The sequence below is a fragment of the Thunnus maccoyii genome, chromosome 8 (assembly GCF_910596095.1).
Source record: "Thunnus maccoyii chromosome 8, fThuMac1.1, whole genome shotgun sequence".
NCBI classification, from domain to species: Eukaryota; Metazoa; Chordata; class Actinopteri; order Scombriformes; family Scombridae; genus Thunnus; species Thunnus maccoyii.
Genome location: NC_056540.1, coordinates 17,549,856 through 17,575,430, shown reverse-complemented (window position 1 = coordinate 17,575,430; position 25,575 = coordinate 17,549,856). Strand labels below are relative to the sequence as shown.

General features: G+C 42.4%; 2 protein-coding genes, 1 long non-coding RNA gene and 16 other non-coding genes across 19 annotated transcripts; 18 read left to right on the top strand and 1 right to left on the bottom strand.

The window, feature by feature from the left end:
• Positions 1–407: 407 nt before the first annotated feature.
• On the top strand, positions 408–1,867 carry LOC121902561 (protein PRRC2A-like). The gene is made up of 5 exons (XM_042419922.1): positions 408–464; positions 552–607; positions 690–980; positions 1,120–1,721; positions 1,793–1,867. Exons 1-5 carry the CDS (start codon positions 439–441, stop codon positions 1,805–1,807), a joined length of 990 nt encoding a protein of 329 aa, XP_042275856.1. The 5' UTR covers positions 408–438; the 3' UTR covers positions 1,808–1,867.
• A 1,178-nt stretch (positions 1,868–3,045) lies between these two features.
• Positions 3,046–3,117, top strand: trnaw-cca. The gene has a single exon. It is a non-coding gene; the product is annotated as a tRNA-Trp (tRNA).
• Positions 3,118–3,449: 332 nt separating this feature from the next.
• On the top strand, positions 3,450–3,521 carry trnaw-cca. Its single transcript has one exon. It is a non-coding gene; the product is annotated as a tRNA-Trp (tRNA).
• A 962-nt stretch (positions 3,522–4,483) lies between these two features.
• Positions 4,484–4,555, top strand: trnaw-cca. The gene has a single exon. It is a non-coding gene; the product is annotated as a tRNA-Trp (tRNA).
• Positions 4,556–8,524: 3,969 nt separating this feature from the next.
• Positions 8,525–9,987, top strand: LOC121902562 (protein PRRC2A-like). Its single transcript, XM_042419923.1, has 5 exons — positions 8,525–8,577; positions 8,665–8,720; positions 8,803–9,093; positions 9,236–9,837; positions 9,913–9,987. The coding sequence occupies exons 1-5, from the start codon at positions 8,552–8,554 to the stop codon at positions 9,925–9,927; spliced, it is 990 nt and encodes a 329-aa protein (XP_042275857.1). The 5' UTR covers positions 8,525–8,551; the 3' UTR covers positions 9,928–9,987.
• Positions 9,988–11,045: 1,058 nt separating this feature from the next.
• On the top strand, positions 11,046–11,117 carry trnaw-cca. Its single transcript has one exon. It is a non-coding gene; the product is annotated as a tRNA-Trp (tRNA).
• A 334-nt stretch (positions 11,118–11,451) lies between these two features.
• trnaw-cca lies at positions 11,452–11,523 on the top strand. Its single transcript has one exon. It is a non-coding gene; the product is annotated as a tRNA-Trp (tRNA).
• Positions 11,524–12,496: 973 nt separating this feature from the next.
• trnaw-cca lies at positions 12,497–12,568 on the top strand. Its single transcript has one exon. It is a non-coding gene; the product is annotated as a tRNA-Trp (tRNA).
• A 1,314-nt stretch (positions 12,569–13,882) lies between these two features.
• On the top strand, positions 13,883–13,954 carry trnaw-cca. Its single transcript has one exon. It is a non-coding gene; the product is annotated as a tRNA-Trp (tRNA).
• A 1,585-nt stretch (positions 13,955–15,539) lies between these two features.
• Positions 15,540–15,611, top strand: trnaw-cca. Its single transcript has one exon. It is a non-coding gene; the product is annotated as a tRNA-Trp (tRNA).
• Positions 15,612–16,364: 753 nt separating this feature from the next.
• On the top strand, positions 16,365–16,436 carry trnaw-cca. The gene has a single exon. It is a non-coding gene; the product is annotated as a tRNA-Trp (tRNA).
• Positions 16,437–16,968: 532 nt separating this feature from the next.
• trnaw-cca lies at positions 16,969–17,040 on the top strand. Its single transcript has one exon. It is a non-coding gene; the product is annotated as a tRNA-Trp (tRNA).
• Positions 17,041–17,993: 953 nt separating this feature from the next.
• Positions 17,994–18,065, top strand: trnaw-cca. The gene has a single exon. It is a non-coding gene; the product is annotated as a tRNA-Trp (tRNA).
• A 534-nt stretch (positions 18,066–18,599) lies between these two features.
• On the top strand, positions 18,600–18,671 carry trnaw-cca. Its single transcript has one exon. It is a non-coding gene; the product is annotated as a tRNA-Trp (tRNA).
• A 539-nt stretch (positions 18,672–19,210) lies between these two features.
• trnaw-cca lies at positions 19,211–19,282 on the top strand. The gene has a single exon. It is a non-coding gene; the product is annotated as a tRNA-Trp (tRNA).
• A 1,726-nt stretch (positions 19,283–21,008) lies between these two features.
• On the top strand, positions 21,009–21,080 carry trnaw-cca. Its single transcript has one exon. It is a non-coding gene; the product is annotated as a tRNA-Trp (tRNA).
• Positions 21,081–22,104: 1,024 nt separating this feature from the next.
• On the bottom strand, positions 22,105–22,176 carry trnaw-cca. The gene has a single exon. It is a non-coding gene; the product is annotated as a tRNA-Trp (tRNA).
• An 898-nt stretch (positions 22,177–23,074) lies between these two features.
• trnaw-cca lies at positions 23,075–23,146 on the top strand. The gene has a single exon. It is a non-coding gene; the product is annotated as a tRNA-Trp (tRNA).
• Positions 23,147–23,741: 595 nt separating this feature from the next.
• Positions 23,742–24,801, top strand: LOC121902048. Its single transcript, XR_006097446.1, has 3 exons — positions 23,742–24,105; positions 24,245–24,651; positions 24,727–24,801. It is a non-coding gene; the product is annotated as an uncharacterized LOC121902048 (long non-coding RNA).
• Positions 24,802–25,575: the final 774 nt, after the last annotated feature.

Here is a 25,575-nt window from a genome sequence, read left to right as displayed (position 1 = left end):
ATTATTCCATCATTTATTTCAGGTCATTTGGTGAAATATTTCTTCATAATTTCACAGTGTTACATAAAGTGCCCTAACAGTAAAAGGACAAAACTTTGCCCGAAGTGTGACATTGTGGTCAGGTATACTTCAGAGGAATTGAATGGATTAATGTCTGAATTAGGTTTTTAAAAAGCCACAAAAATCTGTCAAACAAAATGTCAGCAAACACAAATAAAACATCAATTTATTTACCCAGCACCTGCACAAACTGAGATAACAAAGGGAACCCATCAACCTTTTGCACCTGACTCATGTTAGACTAATTGCTGACATTTGAGTGCCGATCCACCAGCAGCTGTCCATCATTAACTGATTAGGCTCTGATTGGTCAGGCTGATCTCTGGCAACATTTATAACCCTTCACATTTGACAGATTCTTTAGTCTTGGCCTTCAACATGATGACTGCTTGGTTCTTCTCAGGGTAAGCAGTTGGTGTCTTTTCAAGTAGTCTTGTAAATGTTTGCTGGGAAATGTTTGTTGATGTGTTGTCTTTTTAAAATGATCACAGGGCTTCCCTCTTTGCTTTGCTGATTGTGGATATATGCTGCACTCCTCTTAAGCATGGTAAACTATCACCATCCACTACAGGAAGACGTTATGTTTTCAGTTGAACTGTCTTCTAATGAACTTTTTCTTTTGTGCTCAGCCCCAGGCTATAACACCAATGCTGGCCCTTATCTTGGCTCTAGCCAGTCTGCACCTGTAGCTGCGATGCCTTACAATGCTCCTTCTAAAGGAGTCTCCGAACCAGCTTATTTGCCTGCTCCACAGTGGGCGCCCAGTTCCACTCAGACTGGTGTTCAGAGAAAACCAGCACCGTCCTTTGGCTCTAGCTCCTCTTCTGGGCCTGCTCTGTCAGGATACGGCGGTAGTTCTTTGACAAACAGCCCTGCCAGCTCAACACAGCCTGGAGCTGCTTTCCAACCTGCCTCAGGAGGTAACAAATCTATTTGTCTTGTGGATCTAGATCAGTTATTACCAGCAGCTCTTGGCTTATTGATTACTCTTGGATTCAAATTCTTGAACATGGCTTCGTTGGAACCTGCTACTCATTTTCTCTTTATTCCTCTTCTCAGACATCAACTGGATTGTTGCACCTCCCAGTATCTCTTCTGTGGGTGAGATGTCAGTGGGCACTCATGGCGTTGGCTCCAGTAGACCTGAGAATGTGAGTCCACCTCTTCCTCCACCTGGACCAGTGTACCAGGCAGGAGAGTTGTCCCATTTTGAGGAAGCCTTTGAGAACGGTGACTACCAGAGGGAGACCGAGGAACAAGGCTTGCTCCCTCCTCTGCCTCCTCCAGCGCCAATCTCTGCTGGACAAGGGTTCACCAGCCAACCTCAGCCAGAGTCCAGCATTGGTGGAAGCTGGAATATTTACCCTCACTACGACTACATGTTCCTGACCGGCCAGTATCCTCCGGGCACAGTCAGTCACTACAGCAGCAGCAACGAGCAGGGAAGCAACAACTGGGAAGACGTTCACTACATCAGATACCATTTCTCCGATAACCCCGGTCCTGCACAGCAGACTGAGACCTTTGCAGTCCCCCAGAGCTTTGAGGACCCCAGGCCACCTGTGAAGCGTCCTGTGATTGCTCCTTATGGACAAGGTCGTGCAAGAGGTGGGGTTTCTGCTCCTTCTCATTCCCGAGCTGGTGGATACAACCCAGGCAAAGTAAGCTGGACATTGTAAAACAATATTAAGCCTTATTGTTACTTGTATTAATGTTCATTCTTGTCTTTCAGGGCCATAGATACTAAGTGGTGGATCTCATCAGCATGAGCAAAGCTTTCTGAATTCAATAAAGATCTTGTCAAATACTCTGGCTTAAGACTACTGTTACCCTTCAGAAGGCAGCAAGCATTTTACAAAACTAGATGTTTACTGGTCAAAATAGCAGTTACATCCTGGAAAACTGTGTAAAAGATTCATAAGGATTATTGCAGCAAATGGCTTTGAAGCTTTCTATGTTCCTTCTGGCTAGAAAAGTTGCCACAGAACAGATGCCTCCATCCAAGCACATAGCTTATGCTATGTAACATAAAATGCACAGTTGCCTTCAGTGACTTGGAGGATTGACTTTGGATCAAAATGTCATCTCCCTAAAGCACTCTGTGGTGCGACGGTATTGAATCTGACTCCTGATCATAAGGTTGCATGTTCAAATCACGTCAGGGTCAGACAGTTGTAACTCAGTGACTTTGAGTAACTGAGAGGCATGTCACCTCACTGTTCATATCCCTCCACTGGCTCCCAGTTGCTGCCTGAATCAGAATCAAAACCTTGATGCTCGCTTACAAAACAGCAAGTAAAACAGCTCCTGCCTACCTGAACTCCCTCATTCAGGTATACGCTCACTACTCTGCCAATAAAAGGCACCTGGTACAACCACCACAACAGGGCCTTAAGTCACTAGCTAGACTCTTCTCTTCTGTAGTTCCCCAGTGGTGGAACGAGTAACCAAGCTTCATTTGATCTGCAGAGTCCCTCCCCATTCCTAGGACCCAGCTTTTCCACAAATGCCTCCACACCTGATGTATTAAAAAGGGGTGGGTGGGGGGAATCTGCTTCTATGCATTGCCTCTGTGCACTGCCTGTTGGTACCTACATCCTATTTGACTTGAACTTTGCTTCATGGCACTTACTCACGTTGTTCCCTCCTGACTAGATCCTTGCTTGTTGTATTAATGTACGTCGCTTTGGATAAAGGCAACTGCCAAATGAAATTGTAAGAGCATGAAAGTCATGTAAATGTGTTTTGGCCTTTGCTGTCACTAGATCTCAGCTAAACTGAACACCTATGATAAATTTTGGGGTGACATGTTAAGCACAGCACTCCATCACCAATGTCAAATGAGGAAATATCTTCTGCATGTAAAGCACAGTGTCTTTGGCCAAAGTCTTCATCGGTGTATCTCAGTTCAGGCTTGAATCCTGCTGCAGTGATATTATACTTGTATAACATGGTTCTCAGTTGTCATAACAGTGTGAGACAGTAGACTCTGTGGCGCAACGGTAGCGCGTCTGACTCCAGATCAGAAGGTTGCGTGTTCAAATCACGTCAGGGTCAAACAGTTGCAACTCCCTGTGACTTCCTTTGAGCAACTGAGAGGTCTCATTTATTCTGTGATCAAACACATGTGTCCAGATGGAACTGGCGTCCTCCATGATAACAATGCCCCAAATCAGAGCATGAGGTGTGACTCAGTGGTTTGATAAGTTGATTCTGAATTAGAACCAGTAACAGCAAAATAAGAGCATTCATAAGTAACTAGTTATACTAGTTAATGAACATAAAATGGAGCGGTATATTAGCTCAAGCTTGAATCCTGCTGGCTGATGCAATTATAAACAATAATAAACAGTTTACTTGTATGACCCCGTTTTTACCGTATGATAACAGACCTTGTGGCGCAACGGTAGCGCGTCTGACTCCAGATCAGGAGGTTGTGTGTTCAAATCATGTCAAGGTCACAGGTGATCACCTTCCAATGAGCAGGTGGTTGGCCTGAGCATTGTTAATACTTCATGAGGAGTCACTGTGAGCATTATGAGTGGTCTATGCATCACTAAATGTAAACCCAATCAAACTTCTATGTGACATTTTAGATCAGTGTCAGACTGCACTCTCCACCATCATCTAAACACCAATTGAGGCAATATACTTTGGAAGAAATGAGTTCATCCCGCCCATCATAAGGCTCTGGTCTTCAACCAGCCCAAAACAACATGTCACCCTGCTGTTCATATCCCTCCACTGGCTCCCAGTTGCTGCCCGAATCAGATTCAAAACCTTGATGCTCGCTCACAAAACAGCAACTAACAGCTTCCACCTACCTGAACTCCCTCATTCAGGTCTACACTCCCTCCTACTCTTTATGCTCTGCCAATGAAAGGCATCTGGCACAACCACCACAACAGGGCCTTAAGTTGCTAGCTAGACGCTTCTCTTCTGTAGTTCGTTAACAGGCGTTACCTCTGTGCACTGCCTGTTGGTACCTACATCCTATCAGACTTGAACTTAACTTTATGGCACTTACTCACATTGTTCTCTCCTGACTAGATCCTTGCTTGTGTTGTATTAACTCTCAGATGTATGACACTTTGGATCAAAGCAACTGCCAAATGAAATTGTAACATTGTAATTGTAAAATTGTAAGGGCATGAAAATAATTTAAATCATATGTTTTGGCCTTTGCTGTCACCAGATGTAAGCTAAACTGAACACCTACTTTTGGGGCGACACGTTTATCACAGCACTCTTCACCACCATTGTCAAAACCTCAAATGAGGAAATATCTTTTGCATGAGGAGCACAATGTCTTTGGCCAAAGTCTTTATCAGTTTATTTCAGCTCAGGCTTGAATCCTGCTGCAGTGATAGATATTATACTTGTATAACATGGTTCTAAGTTGTCATAACAGTGTGAGACAGCAGACTCTGTGGCGCAACGGTAGCGCGTCTGACTCCAGATCAGAAGGTTGCGTGTTCAAATCATGTCAGGGTCAAACAGTTGCAACTCCCTGTGACTTCCTTTGAGCAACTGAGAGGTCACATTTAACACATGATCAAACACATGTATCCAAGATGACAATGCCCCAAATCACAGAGCATAAAGTGTCACTCAGTGGTTTGATAAGTGATGTGAATCATATGCTATGGCCTTCTCCATCATCAAAGCTGAACTGAGCACTGATGGCAAGTTTTGGAGCGACATGTCATAGACTGCACCAAATGAAGGAATATCTTCTGGAAGAAGAGCGCCCTAACTGGCACATGGACGTCTTGGGTCAAAAGGGCAAAAGTAAGCCAAAATAAGTCTTATAATTGGAATAGTAATGCAAAATTAGAACCAGTAACAGCAAAATAAGAGCGTTCATAAGTAACACTAGTTAATGAACATAAAATGGAGTGGTATATTAGCTCAAGTTTGAATCCTGCTCGCTGATGCAATTATAAACAATAATAAACAGTTTACTCGTATAAACCCGTTTTTACCTTGTGATAACAGACCTTGTTCAAACCATATTCAAAACCTGGACCATATTCAAAACCTGGACGCTCACTTATAAAACGGCAACTAAAACAGCTCCCGTCTCCCTCAACTCCCTCATTCAGGTTTACACTCCCTCCCACTCACTACGCTCTGCCAATGAAAGGCACCTGGTACAACCACCACAACAGGGCCTTAAGTAGCTAGCTAGACTCTTCTCTTCTGTAGTTCCCCAGTGGTGGAACGAGTTACCAAACTCCATTCGATAATCAGAATCCATCCCGATCTTTAAGAAACAGCTAAAGACCCAGCTTTTTCGCAAACGCCTCCGCATCTGATGGACTGAAAAGGGGGGGAAAAATCTGCTTCAATGCACTCTATGCACTGCCTTTTGGAACTTACATCCTATCAGACTTGAACTTAGCTTTATGGCACTTACTCACATTGTTCTCTCCTAAGTAGATCCTTGCTTGTGTTGTATTAACTCTTAGATGTATATCATAGAAATATCTTTTGCACGAAGAGCACAGTGTCTTTGTCCAAAATCTTCATCAGTGTGTCTCAGTTCAGGCTTGAATGCTGCTGCAGCGATATTGTACTTGTATAGCATCGTTCTAACTTGCCATAACAGTTTGAGACTGGAGACTCTGTAGCGCATGACTGAAAGGTCACATTTAGTCTATGATTAAACACGTGTCTTGATGGCAGGATGACGATGTCCCAAATCAAGGAGCATGAGGTGTCACTCAATGGTTTGATAAGTGATGTGAATCATATGCTATGGTCTTCTTGGTCATCAAAACTGAACTGAACACTGAAGGTACGTTTTGGAGCGACATGCCATAGACTGCACCAAATGAAGGAATATCTTCCGGAAGAAGAACGGCCTGTAGGATTAAGTCCTTGCATGTTTCGAATGCAGACAGCACAAGTCTCAAACAACAGACCAGCTCTTTCTTCAGCCCCCAGGAATGCTGGCCAATAAAGTGAGAGTCCCAAACTCCTCATTGACCAGACCATGTAAACAACCTCCTGCAAACAGAAAGGATCAGATAAGGAACCCCCCCATCTCCTGCATGGTCACCAAACCAGACCACTGACCCAAACCATCTTTGATCCTTCAAGCTACAAGAGCCAGCAAGATAGGAAGACCAATTCACACCCCAGTGTGAATTGTTAGTACCATTTGGATAAATGACCCCCACCATTGGTTATCATAACTCACCTCTAAGTCACACAAGGAGATGAGCTGGCACCAACTTTAGTCTCACAGTGGATTTTGATTTTTAGGACTTGAGTGACCAACCCAAGAACTGATCACTGGGCAAACCAGCATAAGGCACAAGACATGCTGCACTATATGCCATGCCCCATTCACACACACACACACACACACACACACACACACACACACACACACACACACACACACACACAAACCCTCAAATGGCATGGACCCCTGTCATTTGCAGTCAGACCAAAGACCAGAAGACAGTAAAACCCATGGATTAGTTTTAGATTTTGTCTAAGGACAATTATTGTTGTATGTTGATATGTGTGTATATCATATGTGTGTTGTTATGTACTTTGGTTAGACTTTTATTCCACTGCCTTTAAATCGAGACATGTACCACTAACATAATGCCATCATCCATGATAACCCTACCATGTTTAAAACCATTCTGCTTGTTTCACTCTCAGAACAATAAAGCTACTATCCAAATTGCAAAATTAGGAATCATGCAATTGTTAAATTGTAAATACTTTGATTAATGGAGTAACCATATTCAGGAACTGTACCCACCTGTCCGTGGACAGGGGGGGCTGACTTTGCTCCCCCCGAACTCTGCAACCCCTGGGATTGGCTAGGGTGTACCTTCTGGGCGGGCAGACTGAAACTTGTGAACTGAAAACAGTGTCTTATCTGAAACTCTGTGCTGCTGTTTTGCTGTGTTTTTAAGCTGCTGTTTTTAAACTGTTTTAGGCTGTTTTTAGGCGACTCTTTTGGGCTGCTTGATGCTGCTTGCTGGTTCTTCTCACTTCCTGCCATACCGGTGGAAAGCTTGCAGTTTGCTAGTCTGAAAATGTGACTCAGAGCGACAGGAGGTGAAACCTCAGAATATAGAGTCGAGTTGAGGTTCAAGCCTAGGAGAACATGAGAGCAGAAATCAGGAGCTCTCTTCCAATGGAACCTTTTTAAGTCTGGACCACCCAACTCACTCATTATTACCAGATCCAGACTCCAGCTCCTCACGCCAGCACATCGGACTCCATTCTCCGCAAGAAGCCACCCCAGGGAGCAAGCAAGTATTCGTACAAAACCTTCATCAACTTGCTTAAACCCTGGTGCTTTCATGATTTGTAATTTCAATTGACAGTTCTGAACTAAGCTGTTGTACTGTTGATTTGACTCGCCGCTTCCCAGACAACAGTTATCTCATCTGTTTATCGGGTCTCTCATACCAACTGCACAATAGATGACTCTGCATCATGTATTTCAATCATTCACAAGCCATAGCCTTGTGTACCAGTTTTCTTTTCCCTCTTGTGTCTTGTTTGCAAAAAGTTGTAGTGTTTAGTACTTGTAGTTGTAGTATTAGTAATAAATGTGTATGTAATTAAAGTGGACTTGTTTGTGTTTTCTTGTGCTTGCATCTCAGTCACTTAACCTTAAAAGACAGATACCTTTGCAAAATCATAATTAAGATTATTCATCATAATTCTAATTGACCTCTCTTGTGTGGCCAACAAAGAGGACTATTTCCCTATTATTATACCTACTCTAATATGAGTTATGTCACTGGACGAATAATTTCATGTTGGAGTTGTGCACAATAAAAATTCATAATTCCCCCATAAAATCGTTAAGATATTTGAGCGCATAAATTCCTACAGCTCTGACTGGCACATGGATGTCTTGGGTTAAGGTTATGTGTTCAAACCACATCAAGGTCAAACTTTCTGTAATTTCCACGAGTGACCAGATGGATAACAAGACATTATGAGTTTATAATTGTGGAAGCTTCATAAGGAACAAAATAAGTTGCTTTGTGTTCTTTATCTTTGTCAGAACTGTCTATAAAGGTTGTTATGGACACACACACACACACACACACACACACACACACACACATATACTCAGTAACACATTGCACATATTGTTATGTCATCAATTAAAATGTTCTTAATAGGAGTCTCTCAGCATCTCCATTGTTTTTCTACTTAAATGCAGCAAGTCCTCAAGCTTTACAAACATATAGTGTGCAACACATTTGTAGTTGTGCTCCTCTGATGGGCCAAGAGAGGGGGGGGGGGGGGGGGGGGGGGGGGGGGGTTTGGGACAGATACACAAGAAGCCGCTGACATATTTATAAGCTGATCCATCTTACCTGAGACTCATTCACCAGCAGCTGTCCATCATTAACTGATTAGGCTCTGATTGGTCAGGCTGATCTCTGGCAACATTTATAACCCTTCACATTTGACAGATTCTTTAGTCTTCGCCTTCAACATGATGACTGCTTGGTTCTTCTCATGGTAAGCAGTTGGTGTCTTTTCAAGTAGTCTTGTAAATGTTTGCTGGGAAATGTTTGTTGATGTGTTGTCTTTTTAAAATGATCACAGGGCTTCCCTCTTTGCTTTGCTGATTGTGGATATATGCTGCACTCCTCTTAAGCATGGTAAACTATCATCATCCACTACAGGAAAATGTTATGTTTTCAGTTGAACTGTCTTCTAATGAACTTTTTCTCTTGTGCTCAGCTCCAGGCTATAATACCAATGCTGGCCCTTATCTTGGCTCTAGCCAGTCTGCACCTGTAGCTGCGATGCCTTACAATGCTCCTTCTAAAGGAGTCTCCGAACCAGCTTATTTGCCTGCTCCACAGTGGGCGCCCAGTTCCACTCAGACTGGTGTTCAGAGAAAACCAGCACCGTCCTTTGGCTCTAGCTCCTCTTCTGGGCCTGCTCTGTCAGGATACGGTGGTAGTTCTTTGACAAACAGCCCTGCCAGCTCAACACAGCCTGGAGCTGCTTTCCAACCTGCCTCAGGAGGTAACAAATCTATTGTTTGTCTTGTGGATCTAGATCAGTTATTACCAGCAGCTCTTGGCTTACTGATTACTCTTGGATTCAAATTCTTGAACATGGCTTCGTTGGAACCTGCTACTCATTTTCTCTTTATTCCTCTTCTCAGACATCAACTGGATTGTTGCACCTCCCAGTATCTCTTCTGTGGGTGAGATGTCAGTGGGCACTCATGGCGTTGGCTCCAGTAGACCTGAGAATGTGAGTCCACCTCTTCCTCCACCTGGACCAGTGTACCAGGCAGGAGAGTTGTCCCATTTTGAGGAAGCCTTTGAGAACGGTGACTACCAGAGGGAGACCGAGGAACAAGGCTTGCTCCCTCCTCTGCCTCCTCCAGCGCCAATCTCTGCTGGACAAGAGTTCACCAGCCAACCTCAGCCAGAGTCCAGCATTGGTGGAAGCTGGAATATTTACCCTCACTACGACTACATGTTCCTGACCGGCCAGTATCCTCCGGGCACAGTCAGTCACTACAGCAGCAGCAACGAGCAGGGAAGCGACAACTGGGAAGACGTTCACTACATCAGATACCATTTCTCTGATAACCCCGGTCCTGCACAGCAGACTGAGGCCTTTGCAGTCCCCCAGAGCTTTGAGGACCCCAGGCCACCTGTGAAGCGTCCTGTGATTGCTCCTTATGGACAAGGTCGTGCAAGAGGTGGGGTTTCTGCTCCTTCTCATTCCCGAGCTGGTGGATACAACCCAGGCAAAGTAAGCTGGACATTGTAAAACAATATTAAGCCTTATTGTTACTTGTACTAATGTTTGTTCATTCCTGTCTTTCAGGGCCATAGATACTAAGTGGTGGATCTCATCAGCATGAGCAAAGCTTTCTGAATTCAATAAAGATCTTGTCAAATACTCTGGCTTAAGACTACTGTTACCCTTCAGGAGGCAGCAAGCATTTTACAAAACTAGATGTTTACTGGTCAAAATAGCAGTTACATCCTGGAAAACTGTGTAAAAGATTCATAAGGATTATTGCAGCAAATGGATTTGAAGCTTTCTATGTTCCTTCTGGCTAGAAAAGTTGCCACAGAACAGATGCCTCCATCCAAGCACATAGCTTATGCTATGTAACATAAAATGCACAGTTGCCTTCAGTGACTTGGAGGATTGACTTTGGATCAAAATGTCATCTCCCTAAAGCACTCTGTGGTGCGACGGTATTGAATCTGACTCCTGATCATAAGGTTGCATGTTCAAATCACGTCAGGGTCAGACAGTTGCAACTCTGACTTTGAGTAACTGAGAGGCATGTCACCTCACTGTTCATATCCCTCCACTGGCTCCCAGTTGCTACCTGAATCAGATTCAAAACCTTGATGCTCGCTTACAAAACAGCAAGTAAAACAGCTCCTGCCTACCTGAACTCCCTCATTCAGGTATACGCTCACTACTCTGCCAATAAAAGGCACCTGGTACAACCACGACAACAGGGCCTTAAGTCACTAGCTAGACTCGTCTCTTCTGTAGTTCCCCATTGGTGGAACGAGTAACCAAACTTCATTTGATCTGCAGAGTCCCTCCCCATTCCTAGGACCCAACTTGGCTTCATGGCACTTACTCACGTTGTTCCCTCCTGACTAGATCCTTGCTTGTATTGTATTAATGTACGTCGCTTTGGATAAAGGCAACTGCCAAATGAAATTGTAAGAGCATGAAAGTCATGTAAATGTGTTTTGGCCTTTGCTGTCACTAGATCTCAGCTAAACTGAACACCTATGATAAATTTTGGGGTGACATGTTAAGCACTCTCCATCACCATTGTCAAATGAGGAAATATCTTCTGCATGTAAAGCACAGTGTCTTTGGCCAAAGTCTTCATCGGTGTATCTCAGTTCAGGCTTGAATCCTGCTGCAGTGATATTATACTTGTATAACATGGTTCTAAGTTGTCATAACAGTGTGAGACAGTAGACTCTGTGGCGCAACGGTAGCGCGTCTGACTCCAGATCAGAAGGTTGCGTGTTCAAATCATGTCAGGGTCAAACAGTTGCAACTCCCTGTGACTTCCTTTGAGCAACTGAGAGGTCTCATTTATTCTGTGATCAAACACATGTATCCAGATGGAACTGGCCTCCTCCATGATGACAATGCCCCAAATCACAGAGCATGAGGTGTGACTCAGTGGTTTGATAAGTTGATTCTGAATTAGAACCAGTAACAGCAAAATAAGAGCATTCATAAGTAATTAGTTATACTAGTTAATGAACATAAAATGGAGTGGTATATTAGCTCAAGCTTGAATCCTGCTGGCTGATGCAATTATAAACAATAATAAACAGTTTACTTGTATGACCCCGTTTTTACCTTGTGATAACAGACCTTGTGGCGCAATGGTAGCGCATCTGACTCCAGATCAGGAGGTTGCGTGTTCAAATCACGTCAAGGTCACAGGTGATCACCTTCCAATGAGCAGGTGGTTGGCCTGAGCATTGTTAATACTTCATGAGGAGTCACTGTGAGCATTATGAGTGGTCTATGCATCACTAAATGTAAACCCAATCAAACTTCTATGTGACATTTTAGATCAGTGTCAGACTGCACTCTCCACCATCATCTAAACACCAATTGAGGCAATATACTTTGGAAGAAATGAGTTCATCCCGCCCATCATAAGGCTCTGGTCTTCAACCAGCCCAAAACAACATGTCACCCTGCTGTTCATATCCCTCCACTGGCTCCCAGTTGCTGCCCGAATCAGATTCAAAACCTTGATGCTCGCTCACAAAACAGCAACTAACAGCTTCCACCTACCTGAACTCCCTCATTCAGGTCTACACTCCCTCCTACTCTTTATGCTCTGCCAATGAAAGGCATCTGGCACAACCACCACAACAGGGCCTTAAGTTGCTAGCTAGACGCTTCTCTTCTGTAGTTCGTTAACAGGCGTTACCTCTGTGCACTGCCTGTTGGTACCTACATCCTATCAGACTTGAACTTAACTTTATAGCACTTACTCACATTGTTCTCTCCTGACTAGATCCTTGCTTGTGTTGTATTAACTCTCAGATGTATGTCACTTTGGATCAAAGCAACTGCCAAATGAAATTGTAACATTGTAATTTAATTTAATAATAATAATAATAATAATAATTTAATAATTTAAATCATATGTTTTGGCCTTTGCTGTCACCAGATGTAAGCTAAACTGAACACCTAATTTTGGGGCGACACGTTTATCACAGCACTCTTCACCACCATTGTCAAAACTTCAAATGAGGAAATATCTTCTGCATGAGGAGCACAATGTCTTTGGCCAAAGTCTTCATCAGTTTATCTCAGCTCAGGCTTGAATCCTGCTGCAGTGATAGATATTATACTTGTATAACATGGTTCTAAGTTGTCATAACAGTGTGAGACAGCAGACTCTGTGGCGCAACGGTAGCGCGTCTGACTCCAGATCAGAAGGTTGCGTGTTCAAATCACGTCAGGGTCAAACAGTTGCAACTCCCTGTGACTTCCTTTGAGCAACTGAAGGGTTGCATTTATTCTCTGATCAAACATATGTATCCTGATAGCACTGGCGTCCTCCATAATGACAATGCCCCACATCACAAAGCATGAGCTGTCACTCACTGGTTTGATAAGTGATGTGAATCACATACTATGGCCTTCTTGGTCATCAAAACTGCACTGAACACTGATAGCAAGTTTTAGAGTGACATGTGATAGACTGCACCAAATGAGGGAATATCTTTTGGAAGAAGAACGCCCTGACTGGCACATGGACATCTTGGGTCAAGGTCTTCCTCTGTGTTTAATGCCAGATGCCAAACTGTCAGGGACCAAGCAGTAAGACTCAAGAACACCAGGTGTATAAAGCAAAAAATAGTAATTTACAAGTTAATTTCAACTTAAATAATTTTTTTCAAAATACAAAAATAGAAAAAATAGAGGAAAGTAATTTCAAAATAACTAGGACCCTTTAACTCAAATTGAGGTCAACTAAACAAAAAGCGACCTGACCTGAACATAACAGACCTGACAAATGACACATAAGGGGGGTTTATATACACACAGGCTAGTCTACACAGACATACAAGAAGGGGCAGGAATAAACAATTATCTCTATATCATAAACATTAATCGCAACAAAGATTTAAATCAAGAAACTATTTACAACCAAACTAACTATCAAAAGCAAGAAAAATAAAACTTGACATCTTAAAGTAATTAGGCAGACTCCCCTCTGGCACGCCCGGTTGGCCTCTTCCACTTCCTGCCTGCCACAGTATAAGAGGCCATCTTTACCGATGCCGACTAGTTTGGCCAGAGGGAGAACTCGCCGGATCCATGAAAAAAAAGACAAAGGTAAAGCATGATTTAACACAAGCAAGAAATATTAATGACAGAATGTTAACCAAAATGCATGCACTCAAATTAGCAAACAAACTGTCAATAATGAAGTGTGTGCTGTATGAAAACAAAAGACTATGTGTACTGTCATTATTTGAAATGTTTGTACGTTAAGTGTTAAAAAGAAAACTACTAACACTTGGTGCTCACATGTGGTGCGGCCACCACACAAACCAGCATTCAAATAAAAAAATGTTGCAAGGACAAAATAAGTTTTATAATTGGAATAGTAATGCAAAATTGGAACAAGTAAGAGCAAAATAAGAGCATTAATAAGTAAGACTAGTTAATGGACATAAAATGGAGCGGTATATTGGCTCAAGCCTGAATCCTGCTGGCTGATGCAATAATAAACATTTTACTTGTATGACCCCATTTTTACACTGTGATAACAGACCTTGTGGCGCAACGGTAGCGCGTCTGACTCCAGATCAGAAGGTTGTGTGTTCAAATCACATCAAGGTCATAGGTGATCACCTTCAAATGAGCAGCTGGTTGACCTGAGCATTGTTAATCCTGAAATGAGGAACATTTGCAGTCACTGAGTGTTATGAGTGGTCTATGCATCACTAAATGTAAACCCAATCAAACACTAGTGTTAGATTGGGTTGTTGTGTATTTAAGCTGACGGACATAAAAGGAACCATATCTGGGCTCAGGCTGCAGTGATAAACATTTCACTTGTATGGCATCTTTCTATATTATAGTTTGCGCAATTCTGGTGTGTCTGACTCCAGATAAAGTTTCATATTCAAATTGCGTTAGGGTCAAGCAGTTGTATGATGAAACATTTCTGTCCTGATTGCAGTAGTCTCTTTCAAGATGCTAATGCCCCCATCATAAGGAACCATACCTGGGCTACAGTGATAGACATTTCAGCTGTATGGCATCTTTGTATATATAGTTTGCGCAATTCTGGTGTGTCTGACTCCAGATAAGAAGGTTTCATGTTCAAATTGCATTAGAGTCAAGCAGTTGTATGATGAAACATTTTGTCTCCTGACTGCAGTAGTCTCTTTCAAGATGCTAATGCCCCCATCAAAAAGCTCTTGTAATATCATGCATTGACAATGGCAACTCCTTACTGACAGGTCTCTCCGCATTACAGTAAGAGCACAGTGTCTTTGGCCAAAGTCTTCATCAGTGTGTCTCAGTTCAGGCTTGAATCCTGCTGCTGTGATAGATTGTGATAGCCGCACTTGCAGCCACACAGCTGCATTGAAGTTTGTATCCCAGCTGGCACTCACACTTTGGTCTCTTTTACATCTGTAGTTCATTTTTTCCTCAGTTAGCTAATTTTACATTTCACATTACATACAAATAAATAACAACACACTGGATTTTGTTTCATACATCATACTCATTTTATTTTACAGTTTGGCAGTACATTAGTTTCTATTTGTAGCGCGCACATTTGGTCAACTTATATGTCATTAGTTTAAGTTGTTCTAATTTTCATTTTTTGAGTTACCAGTGTTGGGGTGCTGCTCCTGGAGGACATCTGGCCAGGCCTGGGCAAAGGATGTGCATCAGGACATGCAATGGTTAAATACAGGAAGTGGCCAATTGGGTCATACCAAGTCCTGACACCTCACAGGGAGGAACTGTTTATTTCAAGTTTAGTCATATTGTTTGTTTCTCTTTATTGAATGTTTAGTTGGGTATTTTTGGTTTAGTTGATTTTAGTTGAGTTAACCTGTTTTGGGGGGGGAATTCTGTTGGGTTTTTTTTGTTTGTCATTTGTCAGTTACCCCTCTTGTGTTATGGTCTGATCATCCAGTATATATGTTCCCCTTTGTGTACATTTTGAAAGGTCTGTTAGCAGGGTTAAGTTCACTTTTGTTGAGTTCTGTTTATTTGACCTCTTTTATGGGCCCTGAACTTTATTTACATATATTGTCATTTGTACCTTTTTTGCGTTTTTTGGGTAAAATAAAAACCCTCTTTTTTTGAAACCACCTGAGTTTCCTTTGTCTGCCAGCTCAGTCCCTTACATAGATATTGTACTTGTATAGCATGGTTCTAAATTGTCATGACAGATGTCAATAGCAGACCTTGTGGTGCAACGGTAGCACGTCTGACTCCAGATCAGAAGGTTGCGTGTTCAAATCACATCAAGGTCAAAAGTGATCACCTTCAAATGAGCAGCTGGTTGATCTGAGCATTCTTAATCCTTCATGAGCAACATTTGCAGTCACTGTGTGAGTTTCATGAGTGGTCTATGCATCACTAAATGTAAACCCAATCAAACACCAGTGTTAGATTGCACTCTCCACCACCAAATGAGGCAATATACTTTGGAAGAATTAACTATATCCCTCTAGATGAGTTTTGGAGACTTGGAGAATATATACCAAAGTCCTCTGAGTCTTTTGTGGAGGTTTGTCGTGACCCAACCTGTTAATAACACACTTGATTGCTTTCTCCTTTATTGTGTCACCCATCTGCATATATGGTTGTGTATTTAAGCTGATGGACATAAAGGAACCATACCTGGGCTACAGTGATAGACGTTTCAGCTGTATGGCATCTTTGTATACATAGTTTGCGCAATTCTGGTGTGTCTGACTCCAGATAAGAAGGTTTCATGTTCAAATTGCATTAGAGTCAAGCAGTTGTATGATGAAACATTTTGTCTCCTGACTGCAGTAGTCTCTTTCAAGATGCTAATGCCCCCATCAAAAAGCTCTTGTAATATCATGCATTGACAATAGCAACTCCTTACTGGCAGGTCTCTCCGCATTAACTTAAGAGCACAGTGTCTTTGGCCAAAGTCTTCATCAGTGTATCTTGGTTTAGGCTTGAATCTTGCTGTAGCGATAGATATTGTACTTGTATAACATGGTTCTAAGTTGCCATAACAGTTTGAGACAGCAGACTCTGTGGCGCAACGGTAGCGCGTCTGACTCCAGATCAGAAGGTTGCGTGTTCAAATCACGTCAGGGTCAAAGGGTTACAACTCTCTGTGACTTACTCTGAGCAACTGAGAGGTCACATGATCTGTATCCAGATGGCACTGGCCTCCTCCATAATGACAATGCCCCAAACTACAGAGCATAAAGTGTCACTCATTGGTTTGATAAGAGATGTGAATCATGTGCTATGGCTTGGTCATCAAAGCTGAACTGAACACTGATGGCAAGTTTTAGAGCGACATGTGATAGACTGCACCAAATGAGGGACTATATTCTAGAAGAAGAACACCCTGACTGGTACATGGACGTCTTGGGTCAAGGTCTTCCTCTGTGTTTAGTGCCGGAGGCCAAACCAGCATTCAAATGCCAAAATGTTGCAAGGGCAAAATAAGTTTTATAACTGGAATAGTAATGCAAAATTGGAACCACTAACAGCAAAATAAGCGTATTAATAAGTAAGACTAGTTGATAGACATAAAATGGAGCAGTATATTAGCTCAAACCTGAATCCTGCTGGCTGATGCAATAATAAACATTTTACTTGCATTTTTAAAATATCATAACAGACCTTGTGGCGCAACGGTAGCGCGTCTGACTCCAGATCAGAAGGTTGCATGTTCAAATCATGTCAAGGTCAAACAGTTGCACCTGTGACTTCCTTTGAGCAACTGAGAGGCCACATTTATTCTGTGATCAAACACAAGTATCCAGATGGCACTGGCCACCTCAATGCCCCAAATTACAGAGCATAAAGTGTCACTCATTGGTTTGATAAGTGATGTGAATCATGTGCTATGGCCTTCTTGGTCATCAAAGCTGAACTGAACACTGATGGCAAGTTTTAGAGCGACATGTGATAGACTGCACCAAATGAGGGAATATCTTCTGTAAGAAGAACGCCCTGACTGGCACATGAATGTCTGGGTCAAAGTCCTCCTCTGTGCATCACTAAATGTAAACCCAATCAAACACCAGTGTTAGATTGCACTCTCCACCACCAAATGAAGCAATAATACCCTGGAAGAAGTAAGTTCATCCCTCTAGAATAGACATGGAGAATATATACTTGAGTGCTCTGAGGCTTGTTGTGGCTGAACCTGTTAATAACACACTTGATTGTTTTCTCCTTTATTGTGTCACCCATCTGCATATATATGGTTGTGTATTTAAGTTGATGGACATAAAGGAACCATATCTGGGCAACAGTGATAGACATTTCAGCTGTATGGCATCTTTGTATATTATAGTTTGCGCAATTCTGGTGTGTCTGACTCCAGATAAGAAGGTTTCATGTTCAAATTGCATTAGAGTCAAGCAGTTGTATGATGAAACATTTTGTCTCCTGACTGCAGTAGTCTCTTTCAAGATGCTAGTGCCCCCATCAAAAGGCTCTTGTAATATCATGCATTGACAATGGCAACTCCTTACTGGCAGGTCTCTCCGCATTAACGTAAGAGCACAGTGTCTTTGGCCAAAGTCTTCATAAGTGTATCTTGGTTTAGGCTTGAATCCTGCTGCAGTGATAGATATTATACTTGTATAACATGGTTCTAAGTTGGTTCTAAGTTGTCATAACAGTGTGAGACAGCAGACTCTGTGGCGCAACGGTAGCGCGTCTGACTCCAGATCAGAAGGTTGCGTGTTCAAATCACGTCAGGGTCAAAGGGTTACAACTCTCTGTGACTTACTCTGAGCAACTGAGAGGTCACATGATCTGTATCCAGATGGCACTGGCCTCCTCCATAATGACAATGCCCCAAACTACAGTAAAAAAAAAGTGTCACTCATTGGTTTGATAAGAGATGTGAATCATGTGCTATGGCTTGGTCATCAAAGCTGAACTGAACACTGATGGCAAGTTTTAGAGCGACATGTGATAGACTGCACCAAATGAGGGACTATATTCTAGAAGAAGAACACCCTGACTGGTACATGGACGTCCTGGGTCAAGGTCTTCCTCTGTGTTTAGTGCCGGAGGCCAAACCAGCATTCAAATGCCAAAATGTTGCAAGGGCAAAATAAGTTTTATAACTGGAATAGTAATGCAAAATTGGAACCACTAACAGCAAAATAAGCGTATTAATAAGTAAGACTAGTTGATGGACATAAAATGGAGCAGTATATTAGCTCAAACCTGAATCCTGCTGGCTGATGCAATAATAAACATTTTACTTGCATTTTTAAAATATCATAACAGACCTTGTGGCGCAACGGTAGCGCGTCTGACTCCAGATCAGAAGGTTGCATGTTCAAATCATGTCAAGGTCAAACAGTTGCACCTGTGACTTCCTTTGAGCAACTGAGAGGTCACATTTATTCTGTGATCAAACACAAGTATCCAGATGGCACTGGCCACCTCAATGCCCCAAATTACAGAGCATAAAGTGTCACTCATTGGTTTGATAAGTGATGTGAATCATGTGCTATGGCCTTCTTGGTCATCAAAGCTGAACTGAACACTGATGGCAAGTTTTAGAGCGACATGTGATAGACTGCACCAAATGAGGGAATATATTCTAGAAGAAGAACACCCTGACTGGTGCATGGACGTCTTGGGTCAAGGTCTTCCTATGTGTTTAGTGCCAGAGGCCAAACCAGCATTCAAATACCAAAATGTTGCAAGGGCAAAATAAGTTTTATAACTGGAATAGTAATGCAAAATTGGAACCACTAACAGCAAAATAAGCGTATTAATAAGTAAGACTAGTTGATGGACATAAAATGGAGCAGTATATTAGCTCAAACCTGAATCCTGCTGGCTGATGCAATAATAAACATTTTACTTGCATTTTTAAAATATCATAACAGACCTTGTGGCGCAACGGTAGCGCGTCTGACTCCAGATCAGAAGGTTGCATGTTCAAATCATGTCAAGGTCAAACAGTTGCACCTGTGACTTCCTTTGAGCAACTGAGAGGTCACATTTATTCTGTGATCAAACACAAGTATCCAGATGGCACTGGCCACCTCAATGCCCCAAATTACAGAGCATAAAGTGTCACTCATTGGTTTGATAAGTGATGTGAATCATGTGCTATGGCCTTCTTGGTCATCAAAGCTGAACTGAACACTGGTGGCAAGTTTTAGAGCGACATGTCATAGGGTACATCTCAAGTCTTTTATTTGATCTTTCCTTGCTCCTCGCTCCTCGCCTGAACCGGAAGTTGTTCCTGGTGCGCCATTTTGATAAGCGTCCCAAATCTCTTGCTTCTGCTTCGAGGAGCGAGGATCGAGGATTGAGGAGGGATCTCTGAGGAGCAAGGAGCGAGGAAACACGAGAGCAGCCTTCACAGAAGTCTTTTACCAGCCGACAGGCCCCCTTATTGGATATCAGTTATTGATTGGACGCTGCAGCTGATCTGACTGATCTGATACATAATTGCAGTTTCATACCGAATTTGAGACAGATTACAGATTAAATTTAAGTGTATCATTCCCAAGTTTTATGTTTTATGTGTTTCTGATTCATCATATAGTTAAAAATCTGTTAATCGTCGGTCTGATCAACAAAAGAACCATAAACAACTTTCTTCATTTATTAGAAAGATTTTTCTTTTCATGATCTGTTATATCCCCCATTAAACTGTTTCTTGCTGACAGGCTCTTCCTGACTTTAATTTTATCCATAATAACAGTTAAGCACATCTATATTTTACATAATTTATCGTCATTTCCATTCAGTCACATGTGAGGCTGAAAATTCCTGAGCATCAGGTTTGATATGAGTTACATAATTTCCATTTGCCCTGAAACATTTAGCCAAATACATATTTTCAAGTTATTGAATAATTAATTCATTATCAGGATTATCAAAAAATACAAATGCAAATAACCAATAAATAGTATAAACGCATTCTGCGAGTAGAAATAGTTCCTGTGCCTCTGAGCAGGACACAGTACACAGTGTAAATACAAAATGCAGGTTGTTATTTAGGTGTTTGTTAAAGAGAAAACAGCTGCTTTAGCAGTGATAACTGTGCACCTTTATTAGTGTTAGCACAGTGCACATGTGTGCAGACACAAACTCCATCAGGAGTCTCTACAGCTTTTAAAGCCGACTGACAGCTGATCCAGTTGTGATCAGCTGTCGCCGTCATCATGAACAGACGTCGCTTCACATGACGCTTCAAAAGGTGAGGACGTCTCATGTCTCTTAAAACAAATTTCCTTGTTTCCTCTCTCCTTGCTTGGTTTCCTTGTGTCTTTCCTTGCATCCACGGTGGGAGGGACTAAGACGCAAGGAAAAGATGCAAGTGAGGGAAACGTGGATGCAATTTAAGAGACTTGGGATTCACCCATTGACTACACCAAATGAGGGAAGAAGAACACCTTGACTAGCACATGGACGTCTTGGGTCAAGATCTTCCTCTGTGTTTAGTGCCAGATGCCAAACCAGCATTCAAACAACAAAATGTTGCAAGGGCAAAATAAGTTTTATAATTGGAATAGTAATGCAAAATTAGAACCAGTAACAGCACAATAAGCGTATTAATAAGTAAGACTAGTTAATGGACATAAAATGGAGCATTATATTAGCTCAAGCCTGAATCCTGCTGGCTGATGCAATAATAAACATTTTACTTGCATTTTTAAACTGTCCTAACAGACCTTGTGGCGCAACGGTAGCGCGTCTGACTCCAGATCAGAAGGTTGTGTGTTCAAATCACATCAAGGTCACAGGTGATCACCTTCAAATGAGCAGGTAGTTGACCTGAGTGTTGTTAAATCTTCATGAGCAACATTTACAGTCACTGTGAGTGAGCTTGATGAGAATGGGTGATCTATGCAATCACTAAATGTAGACCCACTTGTATGGCATTCAGATAAGAAGGTTTCATGTTCAAATTGCATTGGAGTTGAGCAGCTGTATGATGAAACATTTCTGTCCTGACTGCAGTAGTTTCTTTCAGGATGCTAATACCCCCACCGTAAGAATGTTGTAATATCGTGCATTGACAACTGCAACTCCTTACTGGCAGATCTCCCCACATTAAGATTCAAACCTCTGCAGATGATACAGAACACGGCAGCACAGCTGGTCTTCAACCAGCCCAAAACAGCACATGTCAACCTGCTACTCATATCCCTCCACTGGCTCCCAGTTGCTGCCTGAATCAGATTCAAATCCTTGATGCTCGCTTACAAAACAGCTCCTGCCTACCGCTCACTATGCCCTGCCAATGAAAGGCACCTGGTACAATGACCACCACAGGGCCTTAAGTCACCAGCTAGACTCTTCTCTTGAATTGCGCAAACTATAATATACAAAGATGCCATACAAATGAAATGTCTATCACTGTAGCCCAGATACGGTTCCTTTATGTCCATCAGCTTAGTTATACAACAACCATATATATGCAGACGAGTGAAACAGTAAAGGAGAAAACAATCAAGTATGTTATTAACACGACAAGCCTCCACAAAAGACTCAGAGCACTTTGGTATATATTCTCCACGTCTCCAAAACTCTTCTAGAGGGATGAAGTCAGTTCTTCCAAAGTATATTGCCTCATTTGGTGTTTAGATGGTGGTGGAGAGTGCAGTCTGACACTGGTCTAAAAAGTACCATAGACATTTGATTGGATTTACATTTACTGATTGCATAGACCACTCATAGTACTCACAATGACTGCAAATGTTGCTTATGAAGCATTAACAATGCTCAGGCCAACCACCTGCTCATTTCAAAGGTGATCACCTTTGACCTTGACGTGATTTGAACACGCAGCCTTCTGATCTGGAGTCAGATGCGCTACCGTTGCGCCACAAGGTCTGTTATGACAGTTTAAAAATGGGATCATACAAATAAAATGTTTTTTATTGCATCAGCCAGCAGGATTCAGGCTTGAGCTAATATACCGCTCCATTTTATGTCCATTATGTAGTCTTACTTAATATGTTTATTTTGGTGTTACTGGTTCCAATTTTGCATTACTATTCCAGTTATAAAACTTATTTTGCCTTTGCAACATTATGTTACTTGAATGCTGGTTTGGCATCCGACATTAAACACAGAGGAGGACTTTGACCCAGACATTCATGTGCCAGTCAGGGCGTTCTTCTTACAGAAGATATTCCCTCCTTTGGTGCAGTCTATGACATGTCACTCTAAAACTTGCCACCAGTGTTGAGTTTAGCTTTGATAATGGAGAAGGCCATGGCATATGATTCACATCACTTATCAAACCACTGAGTGACACCTCATGCTTTGTGATTTGGAGCATTGTCATTCTGGAGGAGGTCAGTGCCATCAGGATACATGTGTTTGAAATTCACTGCCTGTTGGTGCCTACATCCTATCAGACTTGAACTTAGCTTCATGGCACTTACTCACGCTCTCTCTTGACTAGATCCTTACTTGTGTTGTATTAACTTTCAGATGTACGTCGCATTGGATAAAAGCAACTGCCAAATGAAATTGTGACATTGTAAGATAATGAAAATAATGTAAATCATATGTTTTGGCCTTTGCTGTCACTAGATCTCAGCTATACTGAACACCTATGATAAATTTTGGGGTGACATGTTAAGCACAGCACTCTCCATCACCATTGTCAAAACATCAAATGAGGAAATATCTTCTGCATGAAGAGCACAGTGTCTTTTGCCAAAGTCTTCATCAGTGTATCTCAGTTCAGGCTTGAATCCTGCTGCAACAGTTGTCAACAGCAGACCTTGTGGCGCAATGGTAGCGCGTCTGACTCCAGATCAGAAGGTTGCGTGTTCAAATCATGTCAAGGTCACAAGTGATCACCTTCAAATGAGTAGGTGGTTGGCCTGAGCATTGTTAATACTTCATGAGGAACATTTGCAGTTTGATGAGTTGTCTATGCATCACTAAATGTAAACTCAAATCAGGCAATATTCTCCTCTACCATCATCAAAACACCATGTGAGAAAATATCTTTGTGCAAAGAACATATGTCTCGGGCCAAGGCCTTCATCAGTGTATCTTGATTTGGCCACTTGTATAGCATCCATCTAAGATACCATTAGCAGACCATCTTGTGGTGCAATGGTAGCATGTCTGACTCTAGATCAGAAAAGTCAAACTTTCTGTAGTTTCCATGAGTGACCAGATGGTTAACAAGACACCTATTTAACAGCAGCAAGTCCTCAAGTTTTACAAACATATGATGTGCAACGCATGTATAGTTGTGATCCTCTGATGTAGAGAGTGGGACAGATACACAAGAAGCCACTGATATATTTATAAGCTGATCCATCTTACCTGAGAGTCATTCACCAGCAGCTGTCCATCATTAACTGATTAGGCTCTGATTGGTCGGGGCTGCTTTTCAACCTGCCTCACAAAGGGGTTTAGGAAAGGAGGTTAAATAAAGGTGCATCAGGGAATGCTGCACTCTCAGGGCCTTGTCCAGGGCTCTGTAGTTATATTTGAATAGGTCTCTATATAGTGCTGGAATCTCTTGAAGGACTCCTGACGCTGCAGAGTGGAGTCCTGCAGTTGCTGTGATGATGTTGTGTCTTTGACATCACTGGTGCTCTGATCCAAGCTGCTCTGAGTGCTGAGATAATTGTGTTTGCATCACTGAGCAGCTGCTGTCAGGTGTCTGCATCAGCTTTAGCATGGGTTTGCCTCTGAATATTTTCAGCTGTTCCTCGAGCTGCTGCGCTTCCTGTTGAAGCTTGGTCTCTCGTTCTCACTCAGCCTGCTGCTGCACATATAAACGTTCACAAGGTAACAATTCAAGTGCTTTTTTGGATATACATCAACTATTAGTGGCAGGTCTTGTTTCTAAATGAATTAAATAAATTCTTTATCTATGGTAGGAGTTTCATTGGAAACTGCTAATAATTCTCTTAATTCCTCTACTCAGACATCAACTGGGCTGTTGCACCTCCCAGTATCTTCTCTGCGGGTGAGGAGATATCAGGTGGCACTCGTGGCATTGGCTTCAATAGACCTCAGAAAGTGAGTCCACCTGGACCAACCAGTATCCTTGAGCCACAGTCATTTCAGCAGCAACAAGCAAGGAATGACAACTGGCATGACGTTCACTACATCAGATACCACGTCTCCAATAACCCCGGTCCTGCACAGAAGACTGAGACCTTTGCAGTCCCCCAGAGCTTTGAGGACCCCAGGCCACCTGTGATGGCTCCCTATGGACAAGGTGGTGCAACAGGTGGCGTATCTGCTCCTTCTCATGGCAGCTTCATGCAGCACTGGCAGCGGTATGAAGTACCAATTTATAGCCAAACTGGTGGATACAACCTGAGCAAGGTAAGCTAGACAGTAAGACAACAATATTAAGCCTTATTGTTACTTGTACTAATGTTGCTCTTTCCTGTCTTTCAGGGCCATGGGTACTAAGTGGTGGATCTCATCAGCATGAGCAAAGCTCTCTGAATTCAATAAAGATCTTGTCGAATACTCTGGCTTAAGACTACTGTTACCCTTCAGAGGGCAGCAAGCATTTTACAAAACTAAATGTTTACTGGTCAAAATGGAAAGGAAGTTACATCCTGGAAAACTGTCTTGGTGGTCCCTTTTTTTTGCATATTAAAACTTACTCAGGCTTGTAAATAAGAGTTGTATAAGAACATGCAGTTTATAAATTACTACTGCCTTTGACACATTTAACCACCAAATCCTCCTTTCCACACTCACTGAGCTTGGTATCTAAGGATCTGCCCTCTGCTGGTTCATGTCTGACCTCTCAGAGAGATATTTTAGAGTATCTTGGAGGGGAGAAGTGTCCAAACCGCACGGCTTATCCACAGGGGTTCCCCAAGGGTTAATGCTCAGTCCCCTTCTTTTCTCAATATACAACACCTCACTTGGCGTAATCATCTGCTCCCATGGTTTCTCATACCATTGCTATCCTGACGATACCCAGCTCTTCCAGTTGTTCCCACCGAAAGACCACACAGTCTCACTTCGGATCTCGTCATGCCTTGCCGATATATCGGCATGGATGAAAGAACGCCACCAACTCAACCTTCAAGCTCCTTGTCATCCCAGGCAGTCCCTTTATATAACAAAACATCAGTGTCCAGCTTGAATCAACCCAGCATGCAGCACAACTCCTGGTACAGGCTCTTGTAATATCACGTATTGACTACTGCAACTCCTTACTGGCAGGCCTTCCCACATGTGCGTCCAGAATGCAGCGACACAGCTGGTCTTCAATCAGCCCAAAACAGC

What these genes read in the sequence shown, in the direction of transcription:
- LOC121902561 (XM_042419922.1), top strand. Translation starts at nt 439, where the DNA reads ATGATGACTGCTTGGTTCTTCTCAGG. An exon ending in ACTGCTTGGTTCTTCTCAGG is followed by an intron (nt 465 to 551) that starts GTAAGCAGTTGG and finishes AAATGATCACAG; the next exon opens with GGCTTCCCTCTTTGCTTTGC. An exon ending in CTGCACTCCTCTTAAGCATG is followed by an intron (nt 608 to 689) that starts GTAAACTATCAC and finishes TTTTGTGCTCAG; the next exon opens with CCCCAGGCTATAACACCAAT.
- LOC121902562 (XM_042419923.1), top strand. Translation starts at nt 8,552, where the DNA reads ATGATGACTGCTTGGTTCTTCTCATG. An exon ending in CTGCACTCCTCTTAAGCATG is followed by an intron (nt 8,721 to 8,802) that starts GTAAACTATCAT and finishes TCTTGTGCTCAG; the next exon opens with CTCCAGGCTATAATACCAAT. An exon ending in TTTCCAACCTGCCTCAGGAG is followed by an intron (nt 9,094 to 9,235) that starts GTAACAAATCTA and finishes TCCTCTTCTCAG; the next exon opens with ACATCAACTGGATTGTTGCA.